This window comes from Struthio camelus, chromosome W (genome assembly GCF_040807025.1).
Source record: "Struthio camelus isolate bStrCam1 chromosome W, bStrCam1.hap1, whole genome shotgun sequence".
NCBI classification, from domain to species: domain Eukaryota; kingdom Metazoa; phylum Chordata; class Aves; order Struthioniformes; family Struthionidae; genus Struthio; species Struthio camelus.
In genome coordinates this window covers 39,755,463-39,780,579 of record NC_090981.1, presented here as the reverse complement: position 1 = coordinate 39,780,579, position 25,117 = coordinate 39,755,463, and the positions used below count along the sequence as shown (strand labels likewise).

Sequence of the window (25,117 nt, the reverse complement as noted above, 5' to 3'; positions counted from 1 at the left end):
GTGGTTTCCCTTGAATCCTGTTCATATTGCTCCTCATGCTAATTAAGAGTGAGTTGTGAGAGGTGAAGGTGAGCTATAACCCTTCCCGTTTTTCCACAGCCCTGCTCTGTCATATCTTCCCCAGCAGCAGGGCACAGAGTTTGAATTCTAAACTCTACTTCCTCTCTGGCTCTACATTAAGTGGCCACTACGCCTCGAGGCCAGCCTAGGAAATAATAATTCTTCTGTTCAACCTGACTAAATAGTTTTGCATGTTTTGCAGTATTCACTTCCTCACTTTGTATGTTATAATAGCAACTGGTGCCAGCCTGTCCAAATCTGTGGTCTTCCAAATAGACTCTTTAAAAACTGTTCTAGAACAATTAAAACCTTCCTTTCTCGCATGGTATTTGAGTCCAGTTTTCACAGACTACTTTGTATCTGGCAGTCTCTCCTAGAAAAAAGGCTTCCAAAATAATTGCTGTGGAGTTTTTCCTGTGATCCACTGCTGCATCAGCATGATTGGCATCTTTAGAAGCCTGCGTCAGTGAGGACATAAAGGTTTCCCTCCTCTCTGCTAATGATTGTGCTCAAACATTACAGATCAGTCCTTCCTGCAAATAGACGGTTGTATTGTGTCCGTATCCCTACTTCTTTCTAACTTGGATGAAATAACTTCTTTTCTGGAATTCATCTTTAAACTTCTTTTTTTTTTTCAGAGGAAGTTTGATATGTAAGGTAGTGCAGGGAAAAGGTTTGAAATTTGAATTGCAATAGAACTAAAACATTTCAAATGCCATTTAAACTTTTTGGTAGTCTCTGGGGAGTGATTTATAAGGAAGGCCTTGTTCTGTGCATGGAAAAATACTTTCAGCTAAAATAATGATTAAATATGATGCCTCTGTCTGAAAAAATATCTGGGAACATTAGGATACAAGAAGATATTTTTAGAGCACATATATATGCACACATGTAAAAGACTTTTTTCAGTAACTCATGATACTGTTCATAAGCATATATTCTTCAGGGGGAGCTTACTGTAGACCCACTCAGTTAGGAGCTCAAGACAGTGGTCTTCAGTACCTCAGAGTCTCAGAGCAGGTCTGTCTTCTCCAAAGTCAGTCTCATGCTGCCTTGCCTTTCAGTAATGGGAGACCTTCTTTCTGTCTCTGGCTTCTGGGATTACCAAATAGGTAGCTGAAGAAATGCATGAACCCCCCTCTCCCCCCCCCCACTGAGATCTGATGTCAGCAATTAGCCTTCTTAGAGACAGATGGTATAGGCAATTAGCCTTCCCCTTAGATGCTGGCATCAGCCAGATGGGCTGGGCTAGGTCCAGTAAGCTTTCTTTAATCAGTGGAGTAATTTTCCCCTTTTCTTAGCCTTTAAGATGTCAAGAAACTTTGGTCTTTTCTGAACCGTTATCAACTTAAAGCCATCCATTCCAGCACCCCTTGCACTGACAGGCAGCTGGCAGCAACGCAACTATAGGTGGGCATGGGCATCCTTCAGGAAGCACCCTGCGTGTCACGAAAAGAGTAGTTTAACTAACACGTCTTCCTCTTTTCCCTACAAGGGTAGAGGAAGAATCGTGAATGCTAGCTAAACATAGGAAAGAAAGAGCAGGACTAATGGGAATCACTACAGATGGCAGCCTCACTCCCTCAGAAGAAAAAGAAGGAATAGGATTTTCGAGCTGACCTGCTATAGCCTGGCTCTCTGATGTATAGGTCCCTGCCAGGAAAAGCCATGCTAAAAAGTAGTTAGAGAGAGAAGGCCTAAGGTAATGCAGCTTCCTCCAGTCATGAAGGAATGACTTTCTGCCTGTATTCATAGCAGTACTGGGCCTGACTGATGCACTTTTCCAGAAATCAGACTTACTCTCTGAACTCACAAGCATGTAACCATTATGTCCTTTCTCAGAAAAAGTAGCTACTCTTAAGACCACGATGCTATCCATAGCTGTCCCACGTTAACTGGCTTTGTCATGGCTTCAAACATAAAACAATTGAATAATTTGTGTCATCAAATACTCTCCTAAGCTGTGAAGGGTGTTTTTTCTTGTGTGGCAATGGTTTCTTAAGAGTAGAAAATGCTAGTATCTGGAAAGTATGCCAGAATGAAGCCTCAGATAGATTTGTGCAGCATTTCACCAAAATTCTCAATAGTCATTTTTTAAGGTTTGGATCATGAAACTTGATACTGGGCTGTAATCTAAGTGGAGGTCAAACTGTGCAATAATGTGAAAAAAAAGACAAACCAACAAACTTTAGTTAGAAATCTATTAAATTATTAAAACCCATCAGTAAATGACAAGAAAATATAATACAGCAGCTTGGGAAGCCTGCAGTGAAGTTCTGTGAAAATCTAGTTGAAATTTGTATGCCTGAAGAATTTCTGCTGTCTACAGAAATGAAGGTGCCAAGTCAGTTGGGACTGTGCAACTCCTGTAGTCTTAATGCCACGCACTGCTGCTGTGATGGGGCACTCGGCCATCCGCTTGTTAGCTATTTTTTATTCCTGCTGGTAGAAATGAGTTAACCCCAAGTGGAGTATCAAGAGGCTTTTCCCAGAACAGTTTGTGATATTCAAGAAAGTTTAAATAATGAAAATCTGAGTCTCTGGTAGAAAGACCATTGTTACTCTTGCCTGACTATTGAGGCAGATGACCTGCTTGATTCAAGCCCACATAGTGAGCTTGAGACAGAACTGATATTTTGGAGTTCTTGACTCCCATCCTTTAGCTCATTTCTCTTAAAAAAAAAAAAAAGTTATTTCCCAGTCTCTTTTGGCCTTTTTTTTGCCTGGTAGATGTCAAGTTTATTGCATCAGAGTCTGCATTTTGTAGAGCCTGAGTTAGTAATGAGCTGAGGAGGTGTCATATGCCAGCTTTGTGGCTTTACAGGCATGGAATTTCAGACAAAGGTATAGCAAATCAGGCACAACACACAAGCAGTTATTGCTGGCTGGCATACATTTCATTTCACTCTATGTGGCAATCTGTAAATTAGTTCATGGGTTGGATTATACAAAACGTATATATAACCACAAAGTTTCACTTATGTCAGCACACCTGTTCCCAGCTATACCCAGAATAAGACATGGAGCTGCAAACATCTCGGCAGCTGTGTCATTGTGGGTAGATGATAAATAAATACACTGTTGGGTGAATCTGAAGTCTGCACCTTTCCTTTCTGCCATTTCTCTTTGCTTGATGCTGCTATCGCCTTCTTTTTCTGCCTGTGCTATTTGAGTTCAACTCCATCACTGGAAGCAATGAGACAAGAAGCAGAGAGGCTGCTTGGCTCAGCAGGTGCCACAGTGGCCCCTTGTTGCTAGCAGCAACAATTACAGACTACTGTGTCAGCTCAGCTGGATATTTGAGGTCTCAGTGGGCTGCAAGAATGTGTAAGAAGGCTGCTAAACACGTGAATGCTGGCAGCCCTGGGAAAAGAAGGCCTCAAAGTGCCCAAAGAATATGCAAGTGTGATCTGTGCAGATCTGGGAGCTTGTGAATTTCTTAGGGTGATAAAATGTCCATCATCCTAAGCAGATGACCCAATTCACACAAACCAATGAGTTTTAAAACATGAAACAGACCTCCAGCCAGATTACCTGAAATATGTTTCCTTTATCAGCCATCCTTATCTTCTGACAGAGAAACAAGAACAAAACCAGAACAGACTACAAAAACTCCAAACTTTCACACTTTCCCCCTTCTTCCCCACATGCTTGGTAGCATACTAATCCTTCCATCAGCCATTTGGGACCGCAGTTGTTTTATTTTGTTTTGTTTTGTTTTTTTCTTAAGAGAGAAACCACCATACTTTCAAGTCTTCATGCTGTAGAAGAGGATGGGGAAGCTGCCCATCCATCCCCTCTCTTTTTGCAAGGGTCTTGCAGTTCCCAGCCATGTAGCTGACCTTTGTGTCCGTTTTAGGTATTGGTCACTTATTCTTTCCTGCTGCAGCTGTCCTTACATCTTCCAGGAAGCTGAGCTAGTCAGTTCAGCAAAAATTTCCAGGAACACAATACTTGGAAGCATGTATGACACCTTACTCAGTTTTAAAAAACAGATGACTTTAAACTGATTTTAAGTTTAGTGAAATATTTTGAAAGTAGTGCAGGAAATTCAAATCCGAAATTTAGGGAATTTTAACTTAGGGAAATTTAATCCACATGCCTCGATCGCTGTTATTTTTTCCTGAGTGAAACTTTGCAATTACTGTGTATTAACAATTGAGTATTTTACTGACTGTGATCTCACTCCGATGCAAAAGTGTTTCCACACTTGGAGTTCAGATTTATTTCTGCTTTCTCTGAAATGAAAGTAATTTTATCCTGAGATGTGATGGGAGATGTACTATTTTTCATACATGAAGAAATAAAATCCATGAGGAAAAGATGAAACTCAGGTAATTTTTAACTAAAATAGGACTAGTATTTCAAATGTTTATGATCATTTCAATAAATGAGATGGTTAGGGTCTGAGTAATCCATCCAGTTTGCTCAAGTATCACTGTAAAAATGCACAGATACAAAGAAAGATGCACAGAACAAAATCCAGAGTGGTAAATCAAATTTTGCATTTGAATGTTATACATCTGTGGTGTTCTAGATTTTGCATTTGGATTTGCATTGAATTCCCTTTGCAGGTTGACTAGAAAACATGGAAAATTGCAAGTATCCGTGCCAGCTGGTGCTAGGTACACACAGAAGATGATCTGAGCACTATTAAATACTTCCAAAGTTAACTTATGCTCTAAGAATTGTTGTAGCAAAATTCTTAGTAAACTTTAGACCATCCCCAGCATAGCTTTGATATCTGCCATCATAGAAGAGAGAGCATACATGTCTTAAGAAGCATCATGTTCTTGAGGATGGCAAAGTATAGCTATTTAATATTCTGCTTGCCTCTCAGATGCTTAATTTGCCTCATATCTTAATGTTTCTGCTACGTAGTGCTTATGTAAGGGCAGAACTTGGTGCTGTTTTATAAATGTATGTAGAAAATAAGATGAAACAGAGGCTAGGCAGCTGGTTTCAACTTATATGTAAACATGGCATTCAAATGTTAATTGTATGTTCATTTTACAGACATGAAGATGTCAGTGGAATAAAACTCTTTATCATAAAATAATGGTGTCTGACACCTGATAAATGCCAAGAAGAAGCTACTTATTGAAAATGTATCAAAATCTTCTGTTGTTGTTCGTCAAAAACAAATATTGAGGCAAAATGGACATACTTATTTTTAGTGATTGACACTAGTCTGTAATTCTGACATTACAGATAAAAACCTGATGCAACAATGCTATAAAATTCAGCTCAAGAAAGACGGCACATGCAGTCGGGATTTGAGCAATGCTGTTGGGAAGTTATGGGGCCAGAACTGGCTCAACCATGTTTTGCTCTTATTTTTATTTCATCTGCCTCCAAATAATCAGTATTTTCAGGTTTGCTGTTGGTATTCTGTGACATATCCTGCTTGAGAGTTTTGAATGTGTGTGGTTGTTCTCCTCTCCCCCCGCAGATGGTAGGCCTTTAACTCTGGATGAAATATGGAAAAGCGTTCATGCATGCTACCAGGCTCGGCTGCTGGAGGGGCCCTGGGACACTATTACACAGCAGGTGAGAAGCCACTCGTCCTTTACGAAATTGATGAATGCAATATATGCTGGAATCCTCAATGGTCTTGTTTCCCTCCTGGACACAAATAAGATATATAAAAGTCCAACTGAGGCTGTTTTGAGCCTGTTACCAACAGTAGTTTTAAGCCTGGATTTTAAAGATGTTATCAGTGTTCACCCTCTAAGACTAAATGAGGCAGTCTCACTCATTTAAAATACTTTTCCTAAGCTAACCCTGAACATTTTTGATGATCTCTGAATAATCTTTGGTTTGGGTAAATATGGGTATAATAGTAGACTTGCCTAAGTAAATTATATTACTGTAACATTTCACAGACTGTCTATGAACCAAAAAGACTGTGTAATTTTCAATTTTAAATAGGCCTGCAATAATCTTTAGGATTGAAGGAAAAAAAATGTTTCTGTCAATCAAATAATTATTGCTGACTAATGTGCTTAAGAATCATTAGTTAATGAACACAAGAAAAAGCAGATGAGTAAACAGTTTGTGATATCACTACCTTCTTTTAGAGTGAATCAAATCACTTTTATTTAAAGTGGTTTTAAAGTCATCAGATTATTTCAGTAATTTATGTACTGTTCCCAGAGTTGTGATGAAGGTTGTCTTGAAAACAGTCGTATTTGCACATAGACAGAGTGGGGTATGGCTCAGAGCTGAGTTGGTTGCTCTGAGTTCCTCACTGAGCTCCAGGCCTCCAGTGCAACTTTGGACAAAGAACAGAGAGTCTCCAGGTCCGAGTTTTCCATTGTCAGATGGAGATAAGGATGTCTCCTTTCTTCCTACCCCTTCCTTCATCGGCTTCTTGATGTTTCTTAGCTGTTTTCAGGCACACAATAGCAGCTGGCACAACAGGGAAGTAATCTCAATTGAGGTCTATAGGTGTTTCCATAATTCAGCTACTACAATCTAATTACAGGGTGCCTATTTGTAAATGATACTCAATCATGGGAACACAAGCAGTGTTCATGTTTTTGCAGCCACAAACTATTATTTGTATGACAATAGCTTGTTGAGAACCTAATAGGCATTGGTGGTCTGATATTTCCTGAGCGTTTCTAAGCTTAACTGTGAGTTTGCAGATTCTCCTTAATACATACCTTTAAATACACTATTAATTATCAGACTTGCCTTCTGCAGAAGGAAGATGAGCAAATTAGATTTTAATAAAATAGTACCGTTTGGTAGCAGATAAATAACTTTCTCCACAAGAAGATATTGCAGTTTAAAATTTTATGATTTATAGCTGATATTGATGATTTATAGCTAAAACATGACTACTGCATAAAGAGAAAAAAATATTCAATTAACTTTGCCTTCATTACATCCACCTTCTTGCATTCCTAGTACAAAGAGACCCGTGACCCTGCTATCAGATGCTAGGAATCCTTTAGGGCTAACATCTCTGGTATTTTTAGCTGAGCTGTTTTGGCTTGTGGATAGACTATACTCCCACCTGCAAAAAAGTATAGGAGAATCTGCTATGTGCGCTCCAGAAGCGTTGTGCCGTCTCTTTGCTCTCCGATGTTCTCCTGTGGCCTGAAGCCACATTCAGGCTCTCTCTCTTTCTGTCTGTCGGCTAAGCACTACAAGAACCTATGGCTTGGTGTAGGTAATAAATCATAATACAATACTACAGAGAATAAAGCATAAATAATATGTGTGGAATGTGTAAAATCAGAGTGATGGAAGCCAAAAGGAAAACCAGGTCACTCCCACCCAGAAATTATTTTTACCTCTTAAGGAGCAGTAAAATAAAACTATCATGCATCTAATAACTAAAGATGTGTACGAGATACGTACATCTAAAGGCTTGCAGAAACAAGTTTTATGAGTGGTAAAATGTGTGGTATGCTGAACCTGTTGTCTCTGTGGCACCTCTCCAGAGGCAGTTCAGCCCCTGTGAGTACAGTGGCAAATAGAAACTAAGATATTAGGAAAACATTTTGTAGAAATTAATGTAGTTGTAGCAGTAAAATACTGTTGAACATCACATTAAGGTAACTTTTAAGTAGGGAGATTACGGACTAAGTTAAACTGTTTCTCCCAGAATAATAGACTGTGCCTCAGGCTGATGGCATAACGTTGGAAATGCTGGCAGGTAGAAGCTAGAGAAGTTAAGATCCTCCAGTAATTCCGTTATATAATTTAGAATTATTTAACTTTATTTCTATGTTTTTCATGCTATCAACGGGTTTGTGTGTAGTTGTTGCTCCCTGAAGGCCATGTACCTGTGGCTTAAGGCCATTGAATTCCATCTACTTCAGTGACGTTAGCCTCCTTTACATCAGTATTGAACTTGGTCCAAAGGCCCCAGCTGCATTCCTGGTTTGGAAATGTGCTTTCCCACATGGCTGCGAGAGAGAGCCTCCGGGAAAGCAGCTTTAAGAGGTCTACAGTTTTAATTTTAGACCAAAGCAGAAAGGCACCAGGCAGTGAGGGTGCATTTGCTCATGGTCATTCAGTCAAGTGATAAGACAAAGGCAGCGCATAGTTTGTGGAAGTGTACGTCTCTGGAGCTGAATCAGAGAGTGAGGAGAGCACCAGTACAATTAGCAGTGCCAATCGTATTTTCAGTGCCAGAAACCACTGGTATAACAAACCCTTTCCCTTGTAAATTGAGAGATACATATGCCAGATCAAATATAAAACAGCAGTAAAAATCAGAGTATTCTCAAAGGAATTAGAAAAGATAATAAAAACATACTGTACACAGTAGCCTACAAGGCTCAGATCAAAACAAGAGTTAGGGCTACAAGACTTTTTTTCCCCAAATGGATCAGAGTTCTAAAGTGAAATACCGAGTTTTCTCTTCCCCTTCTGCTTTTTGCTGACCCATTTTGTTATATGGGTTAGGCTTTGCCCCCAGGGACACAAACTGTGTAGTGGAAGTCACTGTGCAGACTTACCAAATCAGGCTTGAACTCTCAGTGCACATGAACAGCAGTCAGAGAAAGTTTAGGATACCCAAAATAGAGCACAACATTTAAATTCTACAAACAATTCACCGCACGGAAGAAAATTTGAGCAAGCCACGGTCAATGCATAATGTCAGTTCACTTTTAGGTAGGGCTGATTTTGTACTTTGATTCAATAGTTGGCAGACCAATTAGGAAAATAGTCATGTTGAGGTGCTTTTTTGTCCCACAGCTTCAATGTCCTGCTCTAATTCTTTGGGAACTTAGGTTTCTGTATTTCGTGAAATGTGGGTGCCCTGCTTTTGCACATTTGCGATACAGCTGTATTTTGGCCGCACCGTAAAACATGCCTGAGATCAGGAATTGAGACATTGCCTAAGCTCCAAAGAGTTTAGCATTAATTGCCAATATGATTTACAGTATTTAGGTAATATTTTAACTTTTTTGGTTGCTTTTTATTATTGTGGAAAGTCATGCTCATTTTCAGGGGCAGTGTGTGCAAATATTCTTACTGACTAGATTATTTTTATTGCTATAAGCAGAAGTCAGCTAGTTACCTTTTCATAAATAAATTAATATGATAAGGTTGCATAGTATTTTATAATGATAGTTGATAAATGGTGATGATTTAATTGCACTTCCTCTAGTAATAATCTTAAAACGCTCAAATGAAGTTCCAGTGATTGGCTTTCTTCTGAGTTAAATCTCCCTAGAGTCTTCAGTCATCCCTTTTCTACATCCGGCGATAACTTGCTTTAGCTGTTTTAAATAATACAAATCAATTATAACACACAGCTGTTTAACAAAACTTCTAAATGTTGCTACAGGTCTCTGTGGGTATTTCCTGATGGCTTATAATGACATCAATTTAGCACACCTGGTAAGATCTGTGTGAGCTGGAAGTAGCTTAATTCTGCACTGACAGGAAAATTAAGGAGTATTTATGGATTACTGTTGCTTTTCAGAACCGTTGCCAACTCTGATTTTAGCTTCTTTTACAAAGAGTTAGGAAGGGGGTTGAGATGTTGCATGCCTGTGTCCTAAATAGTTTACCTGGAACCTGGTGAGTGCTTTTGAGGATATCCTGGATTAGTTCTTTCTCTCTACCTATTTCAGAAGAGTGTCTCTTCCCCTTTTTGGATTAGTGGATGCTAGAAACGTGCTCTTTACAAGAAGCTTCTTTCCACGTCCTTGTTGTAACCTTTCTTGAATTGCAAACAGACAGAGCTTTCCTTGGTTGTCCCTCACTTGAATTCTCCCTTTCAGTTTACAGTAGACTGGAATGCCAGCCCCCACATCCAGTGTGGTAGTGCTCTGGATAACCTTTGGGCTTCTCTGGTTGTCAGCCCTCCCAGGGCACTGTTCTCTTGTTCCCTTTTTTTTTTTTTTTTTGCAAACTGTGTTGCTTTTTAAAAGTATTTATTGAGCCAGTTATGTATCTGCCTTAATAGTAAATAAGAAATCTGGATGTTTGGGAGAGGGGGGGAAAAAAAGATTCGTATGGCAAACTGAGAGAATTTGTAATAGAGTGAATATAAAAATAATATTAAGGATCCTGGAGAGATTTCAGTTACTAATGGAAAATAAAAAAAGCAGAACTCTCCAAAAACTCAAGCAAATGTATCCAGCCAAAAGAAAAATATGGTAAACGGGAAGAAAAGTCTAGAAAAGAAAAAGATGAAGTAGGTTCTTAGGGGAGTAGATGGCAGCAAGAGAGACATGTGTTTGATACTCTGATATTCAGCAGAGGAGTCCAGTGCAGTTTTAGGTAAATACATAGTGGCATTGTGTAACACAGCTCAAATACAATGATTCGTCTTTGTGTTAACTGAACAGCAGATCCACCACATTAAATTCTAGGTATGATATTACTAGAGACATAGTGAGTTGGCAACAGTCCAAAAGTGCCATGGTGAGCTGCTAAATGACAAGATGATTTAAAGGAGGGAAAAAAAAAATCTACAAGAATAAGAAAAAGGTTCAAAAACAGAAAGGACAGCAGAGAATACATTTGAAATGAAGGAGGAGAAATCTTATTGATTTTAAAGGCAAATATACTTTACCACAGAGTAGTGCATAATTTAACAACTAGCAATGTAAAAAACAATGATTGCTAAAGTTTACTTCCTCTCTAAAGGCTGTATTTTACCTTTTATCGTAGTGGAAAAATCCCCCAGCATGAATGGAGATGTGCAGAAGTTGAAGGTGACTGTGTGATTGTAGCCAGACCTTCTGGCCTCAGGTTACATCATATTTGTTCCTAGCTGTAGAAGCTGGAAGTACAGAGACCTTAAGTACCTGAGGTTGTCAGATTTTGTCCTCTAATTGTTAGAGAGCTGCTTTTCAAAGTTTTTGCCTGAAAATCATGAAGACTTAAGAGCGTAATAACTAATTCATCAGGCATGTTAACTATATACACACTTCCATATAAGCTACATGTTTTATTGCACATAATGGTAAAGCTGCCTTGAAAGTTTTAAAGTATATCTAACAGCTAGCCTTTCAAGTAATAGTTGAACTATTCTAAAATATAAATTAAAAAAAACTAAACAGAGATGCTAATATGTCTTAATTGATTCATGTTTACATTTTTTTCAAACTCTAAGATAACTGATTGTCTAGGAAAAGATGCTGAGATGACAGTCTTCAACATTGAAGCCCTTTTTGCTGAGAATGGGTATGGAATATGCATCAGCAGTGCAAAAATTTTTATCTTAGACCGGCCAGGTGATTCAAACCTATTTTGGAGCAGCTGCGTCCAAAGACAAAGACAATAATGTAGCCTTCACATTCAGTTAAGTCATTAGTTTCTCCGGAGAGTGTGAACTGGCACCGGATTGGTGATGCAAACAGTTACCTATTAGAAAGATCTGTTTATTTCACAAAGACCTTCTGAGACTTGCTATAAAATATTAAAGTATTTACCAGATTGGAAAATGGGTTAAAGCAGGAGTCATTTTCATCCTCTTTTTGTCCTGATAGATATTTATAAAAATGTATACTAAGTAGAACAACTTCAACAGGGGAGAACGGGAGACTCCCACCTCAGAATACCATGTAGGTCAATGGTGAGCTGCTCTCCTAGGAAGTTAAGAGACTTACTCTAAATCGGGCAGAAAAGAAATATGAATCTAGGTCTCTTCTGTCTCAGATGAGTTCTCTACTCTCTTGCAGAGTGTGGGGGGAGGTATAACTGCCATCTCATGTTTCTTTTTGATATGTTTTGTGCAAGACCTGATTTGGCTGGCTCGCTGTGTGAATGCCTACGTGGCTGCAACAGATGTACTCTAGGAGTTATGTCAGGGCATAGGCCATAAACTGGTCAATCTTTTTAAGATTTAGTTGTTTATGCACATGCCCAGTGGCAGAAATGCAGGATTTTTCTGGGAGAGAATTAACATAATTAATTTATGGCATAAATAAGGATTTTACACATAAGCCCATTAATGGCTTGTGCCATGGTCCATTTTTGATTCTTGTTGCTTGTGCCAATCCATGTCTCGTTTATTTTTTCCTCTCTTGAAGCAAACTAGCAAGAGAATTTTAAAAGCTGGTGAAGAGCAACTTGATCACAGCCAGTACCAAGTATTGCCAAAAAAACTTGGTTTTAAGAGTATAATGGTGTCATAAACCCTGACCTTCTCCTGAGAAAACAAAGTTATAAGCGCAGTCAAGTATATGTGCTAAGGCTTAATCAATGTTTAGTGATGAGGGAATGTAAAATCAAACATCCAAGGACAGAAATGAAATTGCCTTGTTACAGGAGGCTCAACAGTTGAAAAACTGCCCAATAAAACAAGAATGAAAGCTTGGTGACTTGAAAATCCTGCAGAAATTATCTAAAAAAGTAATCCGAGAGTCAGGACTCCCGAAAGACTGGAAGCACAGAGAATGTTCTTCCCCTCCCCCCCCCCTTTTTTTTTTTCTTTCAATTAACCCAAGACCTGTTCAGATCCCGTTATCTCTGTTATCAAAACGTGCATTCGAACTCTGTCTGTGAGGCACTCCTCCCAGCTGCAGGAAGGGATGTTTCTTGTATGGTACCTCAGTTTTGGTTTTGCCAGCCAGTATTTGATCAGTATTTTACTTGCTTTAGTGTTTTGCTGACACTCCAAAAATGACATTGAGAGCATTGTGACACTGACTGTAAATGCAGTAGTTTGTGAGGACACCGCAAATCTAATTCTCAAAATTATATAAAATCTCATCTTCTGCTAACCTGAAATTCTGCTCCCAAAAGGGTGCAAAAAGCTTTGGGATTCTTTGAATGAGAAGTTTCCTATGATTGCATTGGTTGTATTTTGTCACTCTCTCTTCTCATAAAATTTCTTTTTCATGAGCCTCTCTTTTTCATGGCAGTACAGAAAAGGTAAACCTAATGGTCTAACCTAAGGAATAGTGATCTCTGGAAAAAACACTTCCCTTCAAAGTTTATTTCTCCTTTGGTGTGTTCCTGCCATTCGGCAGCCTCTCTAGTAGATTCTTAAATGTGGACTATCACTGTTGTCTATGTGGACTATCACTGTTGTCTATATGGTGATCTATTAAAAGATTCTCCACAACGCTTCAAGTCAGCTTAAAGGCTGACCTTGTATAACCCTTAAAATAAAAAGGTGTGGGCTGTTGATAGCTATGCTGATTGAGTGAGGGCTGAAGATGATTATGCCGTTTTCATCCTGCATTGTTCATGCATCTTCAGGTTCAGATCATCTAATGGAAAAGTGATGAATTTCTCTGAAATATTAGTGCATTTCTAAAAAGACAGCATTCAGCCCCTTTTTGAGTCCTCACCTACGACTAATAAAGCTGTTTGCATTTACTAATAGCATTTATATTTCAAAAGGGGATTAAGTTAGCAACTCTGTTGCATGAATTACTGATCTTAAGCTTTCATACCACTGATTCTTGTGTCTGATTTTTTTTTTTCTCCAACACTTATTTCTTGATTTCATCTGGATTAGGTGTTTTTCTTCTTCCATTTGACACTTTGCAGGCAGTTGTCCTATTATCCCTGTTATATGTCCATCCTGTCATATAAAAAGTAGTCATCCAGAGCTAAACTTCCCAAATAACAGCACAGAACTATACTATTTTTATATTAATCCAGGGTCTGCTCTTTTTCAATATGTAATTAAGAAACTGAAAGACATACTGTTTATAGCACTTCAATAATCCTGTCCATTACATCACTTAATTTATAGCAGTGTTAACAGAAAAATCAATAAACATTATTTCTGAAATGTCAGGGATGTTAATGGTGTGATTTTTTTTTTTTTAAAAAAAAAAAAAAAGGGAAAGAGATTCAAAACTTTGAAGAGAACACTGATACAGTGTTATAGAGGCACATCTTGCTGAAGCTGTGGTAGGGAAGATTTAAATCATTATGGCTCAGTCATCTTGAAAAATGTGTGTAGGTAGCTATTCTTAGACATACAAGTCTTTCTTGCCATATTGTGGGATTTTGCTAAGTGGGGGAGGCTGTGTACAGTATATCTTAACAGAAGGTTGCTAAGATCGCTTTTAAATCACTTTGAGTCATATCAACAGTTGCTATGGATCCCCTCCTAATATTTTTGGAAAATTATTGGTACAACTTCCTCAGGAAAGGAAGTCTTCCCAGCATAGACTAGAAAGCTATTTCAGAGGGAAAAATCTTAAGAATGGGCAAATTAGGTGAATATTTATTTCTAAGTAAAATTTCCTGTGATACATTGAACTTCTGTGTTTAAACCAAGCAATGGTATTGTACAACCTAGAAAATAGGTTTTATTTTGAAACTAAGCACTAATTCATAGTGTATAGCTGCCCTACAGTTTAGTTATGTGTTTCTCAGTATGATGTTAAACACTTTACGAGCCGAAGGCTAGTCCGCTGCTTCCATGGGAGGCAAAAGCCCAGTTGATGGACTTGTACTAAACAATGTAGTATACACACAGAGCTTAACAGATAACTTACATGTGGAGATAAAAAGAGGTAGGATATTCTTGCCAATTTCTTGTGCGCAGTTTAGGGTAGAATATCAAGTCGTAGTATTGTTGTTACTTGAGTCGATAGGTATTCTGAAATGGAGATTTAACGATGTTTTCCACACAGCTATGTAATTAACTGAATGAATTGCAACATAATAATATTGATTGTATTGATTCTTTTCTACTTTTGTGGAAAAATTGTTTCCATGTACGTGTTCCATTTAGTCTGGGAGATAATTTCTCTAGCAGTGGTTTTGCTTCCACGGTAGTGTGCCACGGAGCTTCACTAGTAGAGATTTTGTGAAAGGACTTCTAGTAATGGATTCCCTCCCTGTGCTGACATTGCTCGATGTAGGCTGTGGTGGGTTGCTCTTCTGCCTCAACCCAGCAGTGACTTCTAACAGACCTCTTAGAAGCTCTGTGGACCTCCACCATTCACTATTAGAATGAAGCTTGTTACTGCACATTCCTCTTTATTCAGTGTTTTCAGGAAAAATGATAAAAAACCCTCAACGTGGATTGCACAATTTGAGGGAAGTGAAGATCATATAAATCATATATGACTCAAGTTATTGAAAACTTTTAAACTATTTTCCTTTTTATTTTCTGCAACAAGTATTTTTAGTCAAGCCCTTTGGCAGGTATTTTATTTAAAAAAAAAAAAAAAAAAAAAAGATTTGAAGGTGCCATTTAAATGGAAGTAAAGTACCCATGTTAACAGAAAACAATTTATGCCTAAGCACCTATCCTACCAAGTTATGAAAGCAGATGGTATCAGCAGTTCAAAAGCATTTAGACAAATTCGTGAGACCACTTGCCCATAAACGGGTACAAAGTTACCAGTAGCCAGGAGGGTACCCTCCAACATCCCTAATACAACATGCTGGAGCAATACAAAGGAAGTGAACCGCAAAGTGTCCAGACTTTGGGTCTTGGGGCATTTTTGGGTGCTTTCCCAAAATAGCCTTTCTCACTGTCCCTGTTGGAGACAGAATCCATCGCTAGATGGCCACTGGTCTGATGAAGGGCACTTCTATTCGTAAGTCTGAGATTCAAAAAAGAAAATGAATTTGTTGAAGGAGATAAGTTTGCTCTGTGTAATCAGACTTGTATACAAAGCTGTTCAGAATGCCTTGAGGAAGAAGAGGTGTTGGTTTGGTAATACCACAGTTGTTGGAAGACTCTCCTTACTATCAAAGACCCTGTAGTTGTGTTAAAGAGATAGCATCCAGGAGAATGGCCTATGATGTTTCCTTGTTTTGCCTCTTTGGCAACGAGGAGGATGTCCTGGGAGGAAACTCTTTCCAAGCTTCCTACTAAGACAGGACTACTGTGCAGCCAGCTGTTCAAAATCCGTAGATGCAGAAGGAGAGCAGGCAGGAAGAAGCCTAATTCTGTCCTGCTGGTTAGAGCAGTCACATGTGACAAGACAGGCCTGAGTTCTGCTGTCCGCTGCCAAACTGCAAGCTCACAAAACCAGCTGAGGATCCTTAAAGCTGCAAAGGCAATCAAAGCCCCTTTTTGGTCCTTCTTTTGGTGTATTACGTTTCTGGCTGCCTGACAGCCTAATTAGAGAATAGAGAGAGAGACTACCCAAAATGCTCTGCAGACTATAGATATGGCTCCTACAGGAATTGTGGGTTCAAGCTGCCTCAAGCTGTAGCTCTCAAGACTGCTCAATACTTCAGTCCTTTATGGACAGAGACACTAATGTACTGAAAGTCTTTTTTCAACTCTGAATCCCAGTTTCGTGAAAGCCATTAGCTGCAATCCTGAGACAGGCACTTCAGCCCTGCAGGACATCGTTTTGGTGTCCCTTTGGCATTTCCTGTTGTCTACCTTTTTTGTGCCAGCGTTCACTGTGCTGGTTGTTACTAATCCCAGTTGAAACATGTGACTCTTTACTGACTTGTGTGTAGAGATCCTTAAGTGCCTAGGGCAAGCTAACAATAGACTGACTTTTACGCAGCACAATGTTTGTAGCCTTATTTTGTGTCTATCATTAGGAGAATTACCACTCATATTGACAGTCTTGCAGTGCCTGTGCAAGAACATAGGATTTTCAGTTTCAGTAGCAGTTCAGACTACTGGTCCAGCAAAAGTTATTTCAAGTAATAGGCAGTATATAATGCTTTAAATGGAGGAGAGGAACACGATCACCTAGTGCTATACGGGAGAAAGAAACAAAGAAAGCGTTCTTTTGGCTGAAGCTCAAAATGAGGGCTCAGTCACGCCTCTATTGACACTTCATTGCCTTCTTATGTTTGATATAGTTAAATTAGTGTTCTACTGCTCTGCTGCAGCAGAAATCTGCTTTCCGTTCATTACCTTGTGGTAGCTGTCTGTCTTATGACTCTGTTACAGCTATCAGTCGTATTACCTTCTTGATAAACTGTAAAGAGGACGTAGGAATATATCTCATTTGCTGGTTACAACATTTTAAGCTCAAAAGTCTTGTGAGATCTCTTTTCCCAATATCTGTTTGTCCAGGAATTCCTTGGATCATAAAATAAACCCTTTTGGGGTGTATTTTTCAAATGCCAATGTGGAAATATTTTTTTCCTCTTAACTCATTATTTCTTAATCAGAGTAGGAAATCTGGCTCCAATCTCATCTTTTCCATACTTCCACAGCTTGTTAGATCTTTCAGTTTTGCACCATAGATGAATCTCTTAACTTCAGAACAGATTTTAAATAGTAATTAATTAAGCCTATATGCTAGATAGCTAAAATGGTGACAACTGAATTAATCTTATTTTGGCAAGCATGGAAAAAGAATCATCTGTTTATTTTTTGCGAAAATGGCTGAATTGCCAATTGTGACAATATAATTACGGACCTGCCAATTTTAAGCTATAGAATTTTCTTGAAGAATTCTAACTGCAAGTTACATGCTTCAGAGCAGTTTAGGCTTTTAAAACATAGTTTTATCTGAGCGTCACCTAGCGCTTTGATTCTTCTCATTCTTAAATTTAATAATTCAAAGCTGGTTCAATATATATATATATGAAAGACTTGCAGAAAAAACAGCAGTGTTGGCTATTCTTGACTCTTGATGAGTGTTATGCTCATCCTACAGTAACTCTTAGGTTCACCTTTCAAGGATACTGTGTTAGATGTTAAATAATAAATATATATTTTATATATATTGAAAAAAAAAAGGATCACATTCTCCTCCAAACTGTAAGTATTCTAGAATCATGCAGGTGAGCTGATTTTGGGGGATGCAATATGAAATAGGTCTTGGTTATCTGTTTATTACCTGTTGTACATTTTGTATTCTGTTGTATCAAAATATTGCAATAATAAGTTAGATTTGCACAAAAATGCATCTGCACGTTAGATCTTACGGCATTCTTTTCTGTTGTTATCATTTTCCTAGTCACTATTTGGAAGAATGTTATTATGTTTTCAATCCATGTAAAATAGGAAGGACCTAAAGATTGTAAAACTTCTGTTTTACACCCATTTCTTTCAAGTGTGTCATCTGCCACTATTAAGAACACTTTATTTCTGGTAAACGGTTTGTCTGTGAGTTTCTAAATTGCACTGTACGTTACACAGGAGAAGCATAGCTATCTTCAAAGTTCATGGATGGGGTGTTATTCTTGTTTTTGGATGTACTCTGATACTTCTAATAGCTTTAAAAGTGGAAAAGCAAGACTGATGAATGCATCTGCAGTTGGATGACAAAAGAACAAGTGCAGCATTCAGCAGAAGCTGCAGCTGTCAACATAAGTAGCAGTAAGTTAGCAAAACAGAGTTGAAGTCTGAGTGGAACATAGTGATCATGGAGCTCTGTCCAAAGGCAGAGACGAAGTTTTCTAGCAAGCTGTAGATAAAAGGCTGCATTCTGGCTGTGATCAGCCAGGCTTAATGACAGTTGGGTTTTAATGCGTCCTTTATGAAAAGAACAGTGTCAATTTGTACTGTGATGTGATTGTTCCTTCAGAACCTGCATTTCCACCTTCTTAGCCTTGATGGGTTTGAAGCAGCAGGTATGAAGTGGTAGGTGTGGTTCATCTTACAGAAATTCTGGCTGCATTAAGCACCCTCTTATGTTTGTGTTGCAAAATCTGCTAAAGCAACCCAATTTTCCTTGGAAAAACTGCAGCAGTTTGATTAATTGCCCCTTCAACTTGGCCTTCATACTTGATTGTGCATGAAGAAAGAATAGTGTCCAGCTCACTTTTCTCCACCTTAGTTGGCTGTATGGGGTTAGTAGTAGTAATAAACGTATTAATACAACCTTACTTGTCGCTAAACTTAGTTGGTATGTCTTTGGTAATACACAGGAAGCCGATATATGGAATAAAAAAGACAATTGTAACTGTTCCGCTGCAAAGAAGAACTTGAACATAAATCAAAAACTCTCTGCAGCCTTCTCCTCCAAATAGTGGTTCAGTAATGACAGTTTTGCTTTTTTGGGTCTAGTTTTCCCTTTTTTTGTCTCAGCAGGGTCCCTTCAAGTTTTCCCCGGCTCAGTACCATTGCAGATTTATTTTGATTATCTAAGAAAATGCAGAAGAACAGCAGTAGTTGCACTTTCATAGTCATTCTTCTGACCCATTACAGATAGAAGTAGGTTTTTATATCTTCAGAGGGCTCAGCAGTGGGAGTGCTTCTGTGAGTTTTGCTGCAAAGTTCTAGGAACTTTGCTCAGTTATATCAGTAGCGTGACTTGGCTTCTGTTTGTAAATAGAAATCGAGACAACTATAAATGTATTTCCTGTTCCAGGTTATATATGGTATCCCATACCCTCAAAAGGAGCTTTTTTTAGGCTTTGTTAGAGTGGATGGCCATTACAGAAGCACATCTCTTTCACCAGCCATTTTGCACTCTCTGAATATTTTTTCAATTATCATTCCTCTGTAACCAATACCAGTCCTATTACTAAAACATTATATTTATGAAACAGCTGTTTCAATAGAAATGTTGCAACCTCTGTCAGTAGAATGAAAGAGCCTATACAATTAGTATTCTAATAGCTTTGTTACTATGATCTATAGCTTCTATCAGGATGACAGAAGTTCCGTGTGTAATTGCAGCTCCTTTAAAAATGCTGCTTCTGCTACATGGTGATTCTATAGTAATGGAATTTCTGTTGCAGTAATTCCATTATTGAAGAAACGGTTTCTTCATTTTCTGTAAGAAGAAGGGGAGAGAAAGTGAAAGGGAGAGAGAGAGAAAGAGTTGAGTACCTTCTGTTGCCCGCTGCTGCTGCTGTCCCATTGCCTCTGCAAGCACTGCTGCTGGGCCTTGTAAACATAACGTGCGCCTGTGCTCGTTTGGCTTCACTGCTCAGGCTTAGAGTCTTCCTAGCTCTCATTTGTAAAAATATTGCTCCCTTTTAACTCCTTACCATTAGCAATGTGTGATTTAAGCATAAAGTAATCCCATTGACCTTAAGTTCAATGTGCTTGAAGTTCCTCAAGTGCACAATTATTGTTTGGTCGGGGAACAATGCAGACAATCTGAAGAACAAAATTTTATGAGTTTCTCTATGAATGAGCAGTATGTGTCCCCCCCCCCCCCCCAACAAAAAGTTATTATTGACATATATAAAAATAAAGAATGAGAAGGAGATTGCTTGTGAATTCAAGAACATAAAGTGCTTGTAGTATCATAAGCTTGGGTGAAGGATTTTAACTTAAAAATGGGCATTAGTTTCAGTAAGCATGAATAAAAATTGGTGGCTTGACTTTAAACCTAACAATTCTAAGATGGTGAAAAGAGGAAGGCGTGCAATTTTATTTATTGCATCACTATTTGCATTTCCCAAAATGAAAGAGATTAAGGGGAACAAGTTTCATTAATCCTGCCTTCTTCTGACCCAATGACTGGGATTTTGAACACTGCTAGAACACTGCTAGCAAATGACTGGTGCTAGCCGTGGCCTTCAGTAGTAGTATTCTGCATGAAAGTTTGGACATCCCTCCATGAATGATTTTTCTCAAAGCAACATCATGCAAACAGGATGAAGGCAGTGGTAGTTTTGGACACAAATCCCTTGCACTATCATAAATGGAGAGGCCATAAATGTTATGATGGATGCTCTGTGGCAGTTTAATGTAGCACTGGAGAAAATAGAAGCCATTACTACTCGAAGAGCTCCAGTTATGACAGAGAAAATAAATGGTGCTGTTTCAAGAGATGTACCAACAACAAAATACCTGCTAGCTGAGGAAGAGAAGAGCAGAACACAGTACAGCTACCTGCAGCCAATTACCCGTTACCTGAAGTAATGTTTATTTTTAATTTAGATCTAACATTGATAATATTTCCTACGTGCACTGCTAGATAAACCGACGTAATCCAATCTAATGGAAGTTTTGTACTTAATTACGCTTGTACTTAGGAACTACCCGATTTTTGCCATTGTTCAGATTCATGTTTAACATTTCACTGTGTTATAGGCCCTGCACAAGATAGGGGAGGAAGTTATGTTTTTACATTTTAAATCTCTGTGACCTCGGAAAGGACAGTCCAGTTTCATTAATAAACGATATCAGAACGGGTGAAAGACAGCTGATCAAGTCTTCGCGTCCCTGACAGACACATCCCTGACAAACACATAGAGAAAGGTGCTGCTAAACTGAAGTGTTTTTCAGTCCTCTGGGAGCCTGTAGCGTAGCCTGTTTCTTTTTGCTGTAGCAAAAGGCTCAGGCACACTATCTAATGTGAACCTCAGTGAAAGAGGTGTAAGCTCGCGACTTTAACCTCACAACTAAGGTAGCTCAGAAAATGTGCACGGATGGTTCTAGTTGCTCAGCTAACGAACAGTAAGCTGTTGTGCTGCCAGCGCTCAGTCACATTCAATCTTGGGTAGCATCCCTAAACAAAACTGCATTCATTTTCAAACTACCCAATGAAACATTCCACATCTTTCATCAATCTCTCTCTTATGTGGTTTTGTATGAGAGAAGTTGAGGTAACAGCTATGGAAATGGATACTGAACATCCTTACAAATCTTTCTTGTTGTCACCTAATAAAGAGGTCTTTCTGCAGAAAGTAAACGAAGCAAAATTTTGGGCCTACAGATTCACTGGAGCTCTTTACTGCTTGTGAAAATTCAGTTATTTCCCATGAAAGTTGGACCAGACTCAGAAGGGATAGGCAGATGTATGATGGATTATGATATATGGTGCTGAACAGATAGTATTATAAGTCAATGAAGAAAGTAATATTGTTGATTTCAAATAAGCTGTCTCCATCTATCAGCCCATTACTGTCCAAAAGAGCTGAGCAACCCATAGATGGGTTCTTTCTGTACAGTGCCAGCGAGTAATTGTGATTATTGACTTGAAACACACACATTGCTCTGAAAATGTATTTCTATATGACATATTGGGAAAAGATTAATTCTAAACTAAAACATGAGAAGACTTTATTATTATTTAGATTGAATTTTTGCATGAAATCCCAGTATGACTTTATATTTTTCATGTAACTGATGCACAGATCAGAGTAGCTGAAGGCTAGTATTGCTGCTGTGGTATTTAGCTCAAGACACATTTCACTGCACATGGAATATCATCATTCTATTACGCGACTGCATTGGATGGTAAATATGTTCATGAAGTTGATGCAGCACGAACTTTCCTTCATTCTCGCAAGATACACTTTTGATAGTGTTTGAGAAGGACTTGGGATTCATTGTATTGGAGATTTGCAGCCCTCTCTCAGGGCATATGGTGAGTAGTAAAAGTGCAAGATTCCTGATTTTTCCTGTCAGGGTGCTTCAGGGCTGACCTACCTGGGCTACACCCTAGGGTGTGACAAGATAAAGCACTATCTTCAGTTCTGAACTCACCTGCAATGACTACTAACAAAGGGCACTAATTAATATCAGTTTGATTGTGTAAAACGTGACAATTGCATATATGGCCATTGTACAATAATGTTTTCTAGCTACTGGCAGCCTCTGCCAGATTTGAACAGGTGACCTGGCAATAAAAAGCCTCTGTAGCCCATTATCAATTCCAAAATTCAGTGTTTTGATAACTCTTACATTTTTATTGGCAGCTGTCTGCTACTTCCTCGTCAGAATGCTGTGTCAGTGATTTAACCTTGAGTATACATTAAGCCTCGTGGGGATGCCATTATATACAGGATCTGGAATTTAGGATTTGACTGAATCAGATCTGATGCTAGCAGAATGTTTTCCCTGATCGCTCAACAGCTATTCTTCCTTGCCTCAGCCTTTTCCCTTTTTAGAGGCTTTTGTGGGCTCCTGCTTAATGGGCCTTGGCTCAGGATTTCTTTTAATCCCTTGTGCTTTTGTGCTTTTCCTGTCAGACACGCAGCGTGTGGCATATTCCTATTTCTCAGGCTTTCAACAGTTCTGAGCAGTATGGCATTCTTTCTATTTCATTCCTATTATTTAGGGTGAAAAAGCACATGCATGCAGTAAGCTTATTGAAAAATTCCCACTTTGGACACCACTATTCTTGACATGATGCCTACAGACTTTAGTTGCTGAAGGATCTGTATAATAATGAACTTCAGTTTCCTGGATTAGAGGTAAACAAATAATTGACAGCACTTAGTTTGCAAAGATACTGTGCTAAGCAGAAACCAAGCAATTCTGTCTTCTTGAATGTGAAAGTAGGCAGCTCTAGTGCATCTGCCATTCTCAGAGCCTGGCTGAGGAGCAGCATGAAGTTAACAAAAATCGTAGATCATTTCCTGTTTACAATTCGCAATTTTGTGGATTACAGTGAGATTTACATCACTCTGGCAGTGCTGTTGCTTCAGAAAGTGTAGGAAGCAACCCTTGACAGTGTTCAAAGGAGAACATGGAGGACTAGCTAGGAGGAAGCTTTGAGTAACTGAGACCAAATGTGCTTGGAGCCTTAATATCAACCCAGAAGCTGATAGCTTGGTCCTGTAGCAAAAACCTCTCCCTTTACATCTGCTGGATCAGGAAGGAAAGAAAGTGCCTTTCCATCTCCTAGAAGACTGGAGGAGAGACTGCAGGGAATGCTGCGTGTGAGCAGATTTCGTATCTATCCCATGCTCCTAAGCCATAGATTGATATCAGTGATGACGGGACCACAGACATTACCCTTTTGAAAAACCCAATAGCAATGCATTCTGCTTTTTTATATATACATCTGATTGTTAGAGTTTGGGATGTTTTTCAGGCTCACTCTACTGTGTTGTAAGAGGAGAAAGAACTAAAAGAAGAAAGATACAGAATATAAAGTTAATAAGCTATTTTTTAAAAAGCAGCTCTGGCCTCCATTCTTCACTTGTTGGTGATTTGTTCAAGCAAGAAGCTCAGGACAGAATCAAAGACCAGGTCACAGGATAATTGGGAGTAACTTGTTTGAATGGTCAGCTCTGAAAATTGTTTTTATGGTTTGTTCAGAGCACTAAGACATTTAAAGACATTTCATTCTTTCAGGGAGCATGTATTCTCTCTTTACACTCTTTCTTCATATAAGGAAGTTGGCTTAAATTGCTACTTGCTCTAATTTTTTTCCCTGCTTAATAGTTCCATAAAAATTGTTAACTATCTTTGTTACTATCTTTGAGGAATACCATCGGCACCAACTCTGTCTTTTCCAGCATGATTTAGAGATGTAGGCTCATTTAAGCCAGCAGACAATTAGAAAGGATTTTTAATGTAAACTGTCATTTTTTTTTTCAATGGAAAACAGCATCAGTTCACTACTACCGACAGCAGATGGTAGCATTCTTGCATAAGTTATCCATTTGCACTGAAATGTAAAACAAAGCTTTCTGAACATTGTTTTTTATATACTCTGAAGCTTCTGGGAGTTATTTAAAGTTCTCTTAGAGACAAAATGGTTTGTCCTCATGAGTGTGTTTTCAGCATAAGAACCAAGTGTCCTTCAACTGTAAGAGATGTGATTTAATATTTAATGATATCGAACATGTCCTGGTCTCTGAAGATGACGGAAAACATCTGGTGGGACAGGATTTGGTTTTTGTTTGTATGCAGGAGGATGGAGAAAGAGTTTTTACTATACAGCAGAAAGACTAAGTCTGTCAGGATCTTCTCTTTAGTGCAGGCAGTGTGCTAGATCTTGAGAAAAAATGCAGTTACAGAACTTCTGGAGTCTAATTGCAACTATAGCAACCTGGTCAAAGGAAGCCCCTTCAGGAGCATAAACTTATTTTAGTTTCTTCTTTGCCATCCAAATACAGAGCCAACACAAGGAGAGCAGTTAAGGAAAAGGGCCTTTACCTAAAGTAAAGCACCCATCACATCAGTCCTCAGTCATCTCTGCTGTGGCTCTTGAGAGCAGCATAGCACAGTGGACTGGCCACCCACAGCTAAGTGAAAAGCACGGTGTAGGGGTGGTGATCCTGCTGCTCTTTTAGTCATGGTCCATACCCAATTCTCCTCACCCCTCTGCCCTGTATCATGTGCCTCTCAGCTCTGGCACAGTCCTGGGCCTAGTGACAGCTAAACACAGTCTATGTTCGTTTGTAAGTAGGCTATCATGGTGTCTCATATTTGACATCTTTCTTGTCTGAAATCACTTTCCAGCTGTTCCCCACAGTGCTATATTAAATGCTTATGCCCCTTATTGAGTGTGGGGATGAGGTAGGATTTGTTTATTTTGGT

General features: G+C 38.8%; 1 protein-coding gene across 2 annotated transcripts in view; it reads left to right on the top strand.

Moving 5' to 3' along the window:
• The window catches only part of LOC138064245 (ubiquitin-like-conjugating enzyme ATG10), a 94,116-nt gene that overhangs the window by 56,605 nt on the left and 12,394 nt on the right, over positions 1-25,117 (top strand). For both annotated transcript variants that reach the window (XM_068925945.1, XM_068925946.1), the window contains one exon: positions 5,513-5,610. In XM_068925945.1, coding sequence (XP_068782046.1) covers positions 5,513-5,610 — 98 coding nt within the window. The remainder of the gene's footprint in view (positions 1-5,512; positions 5,611-25,117) is intronic.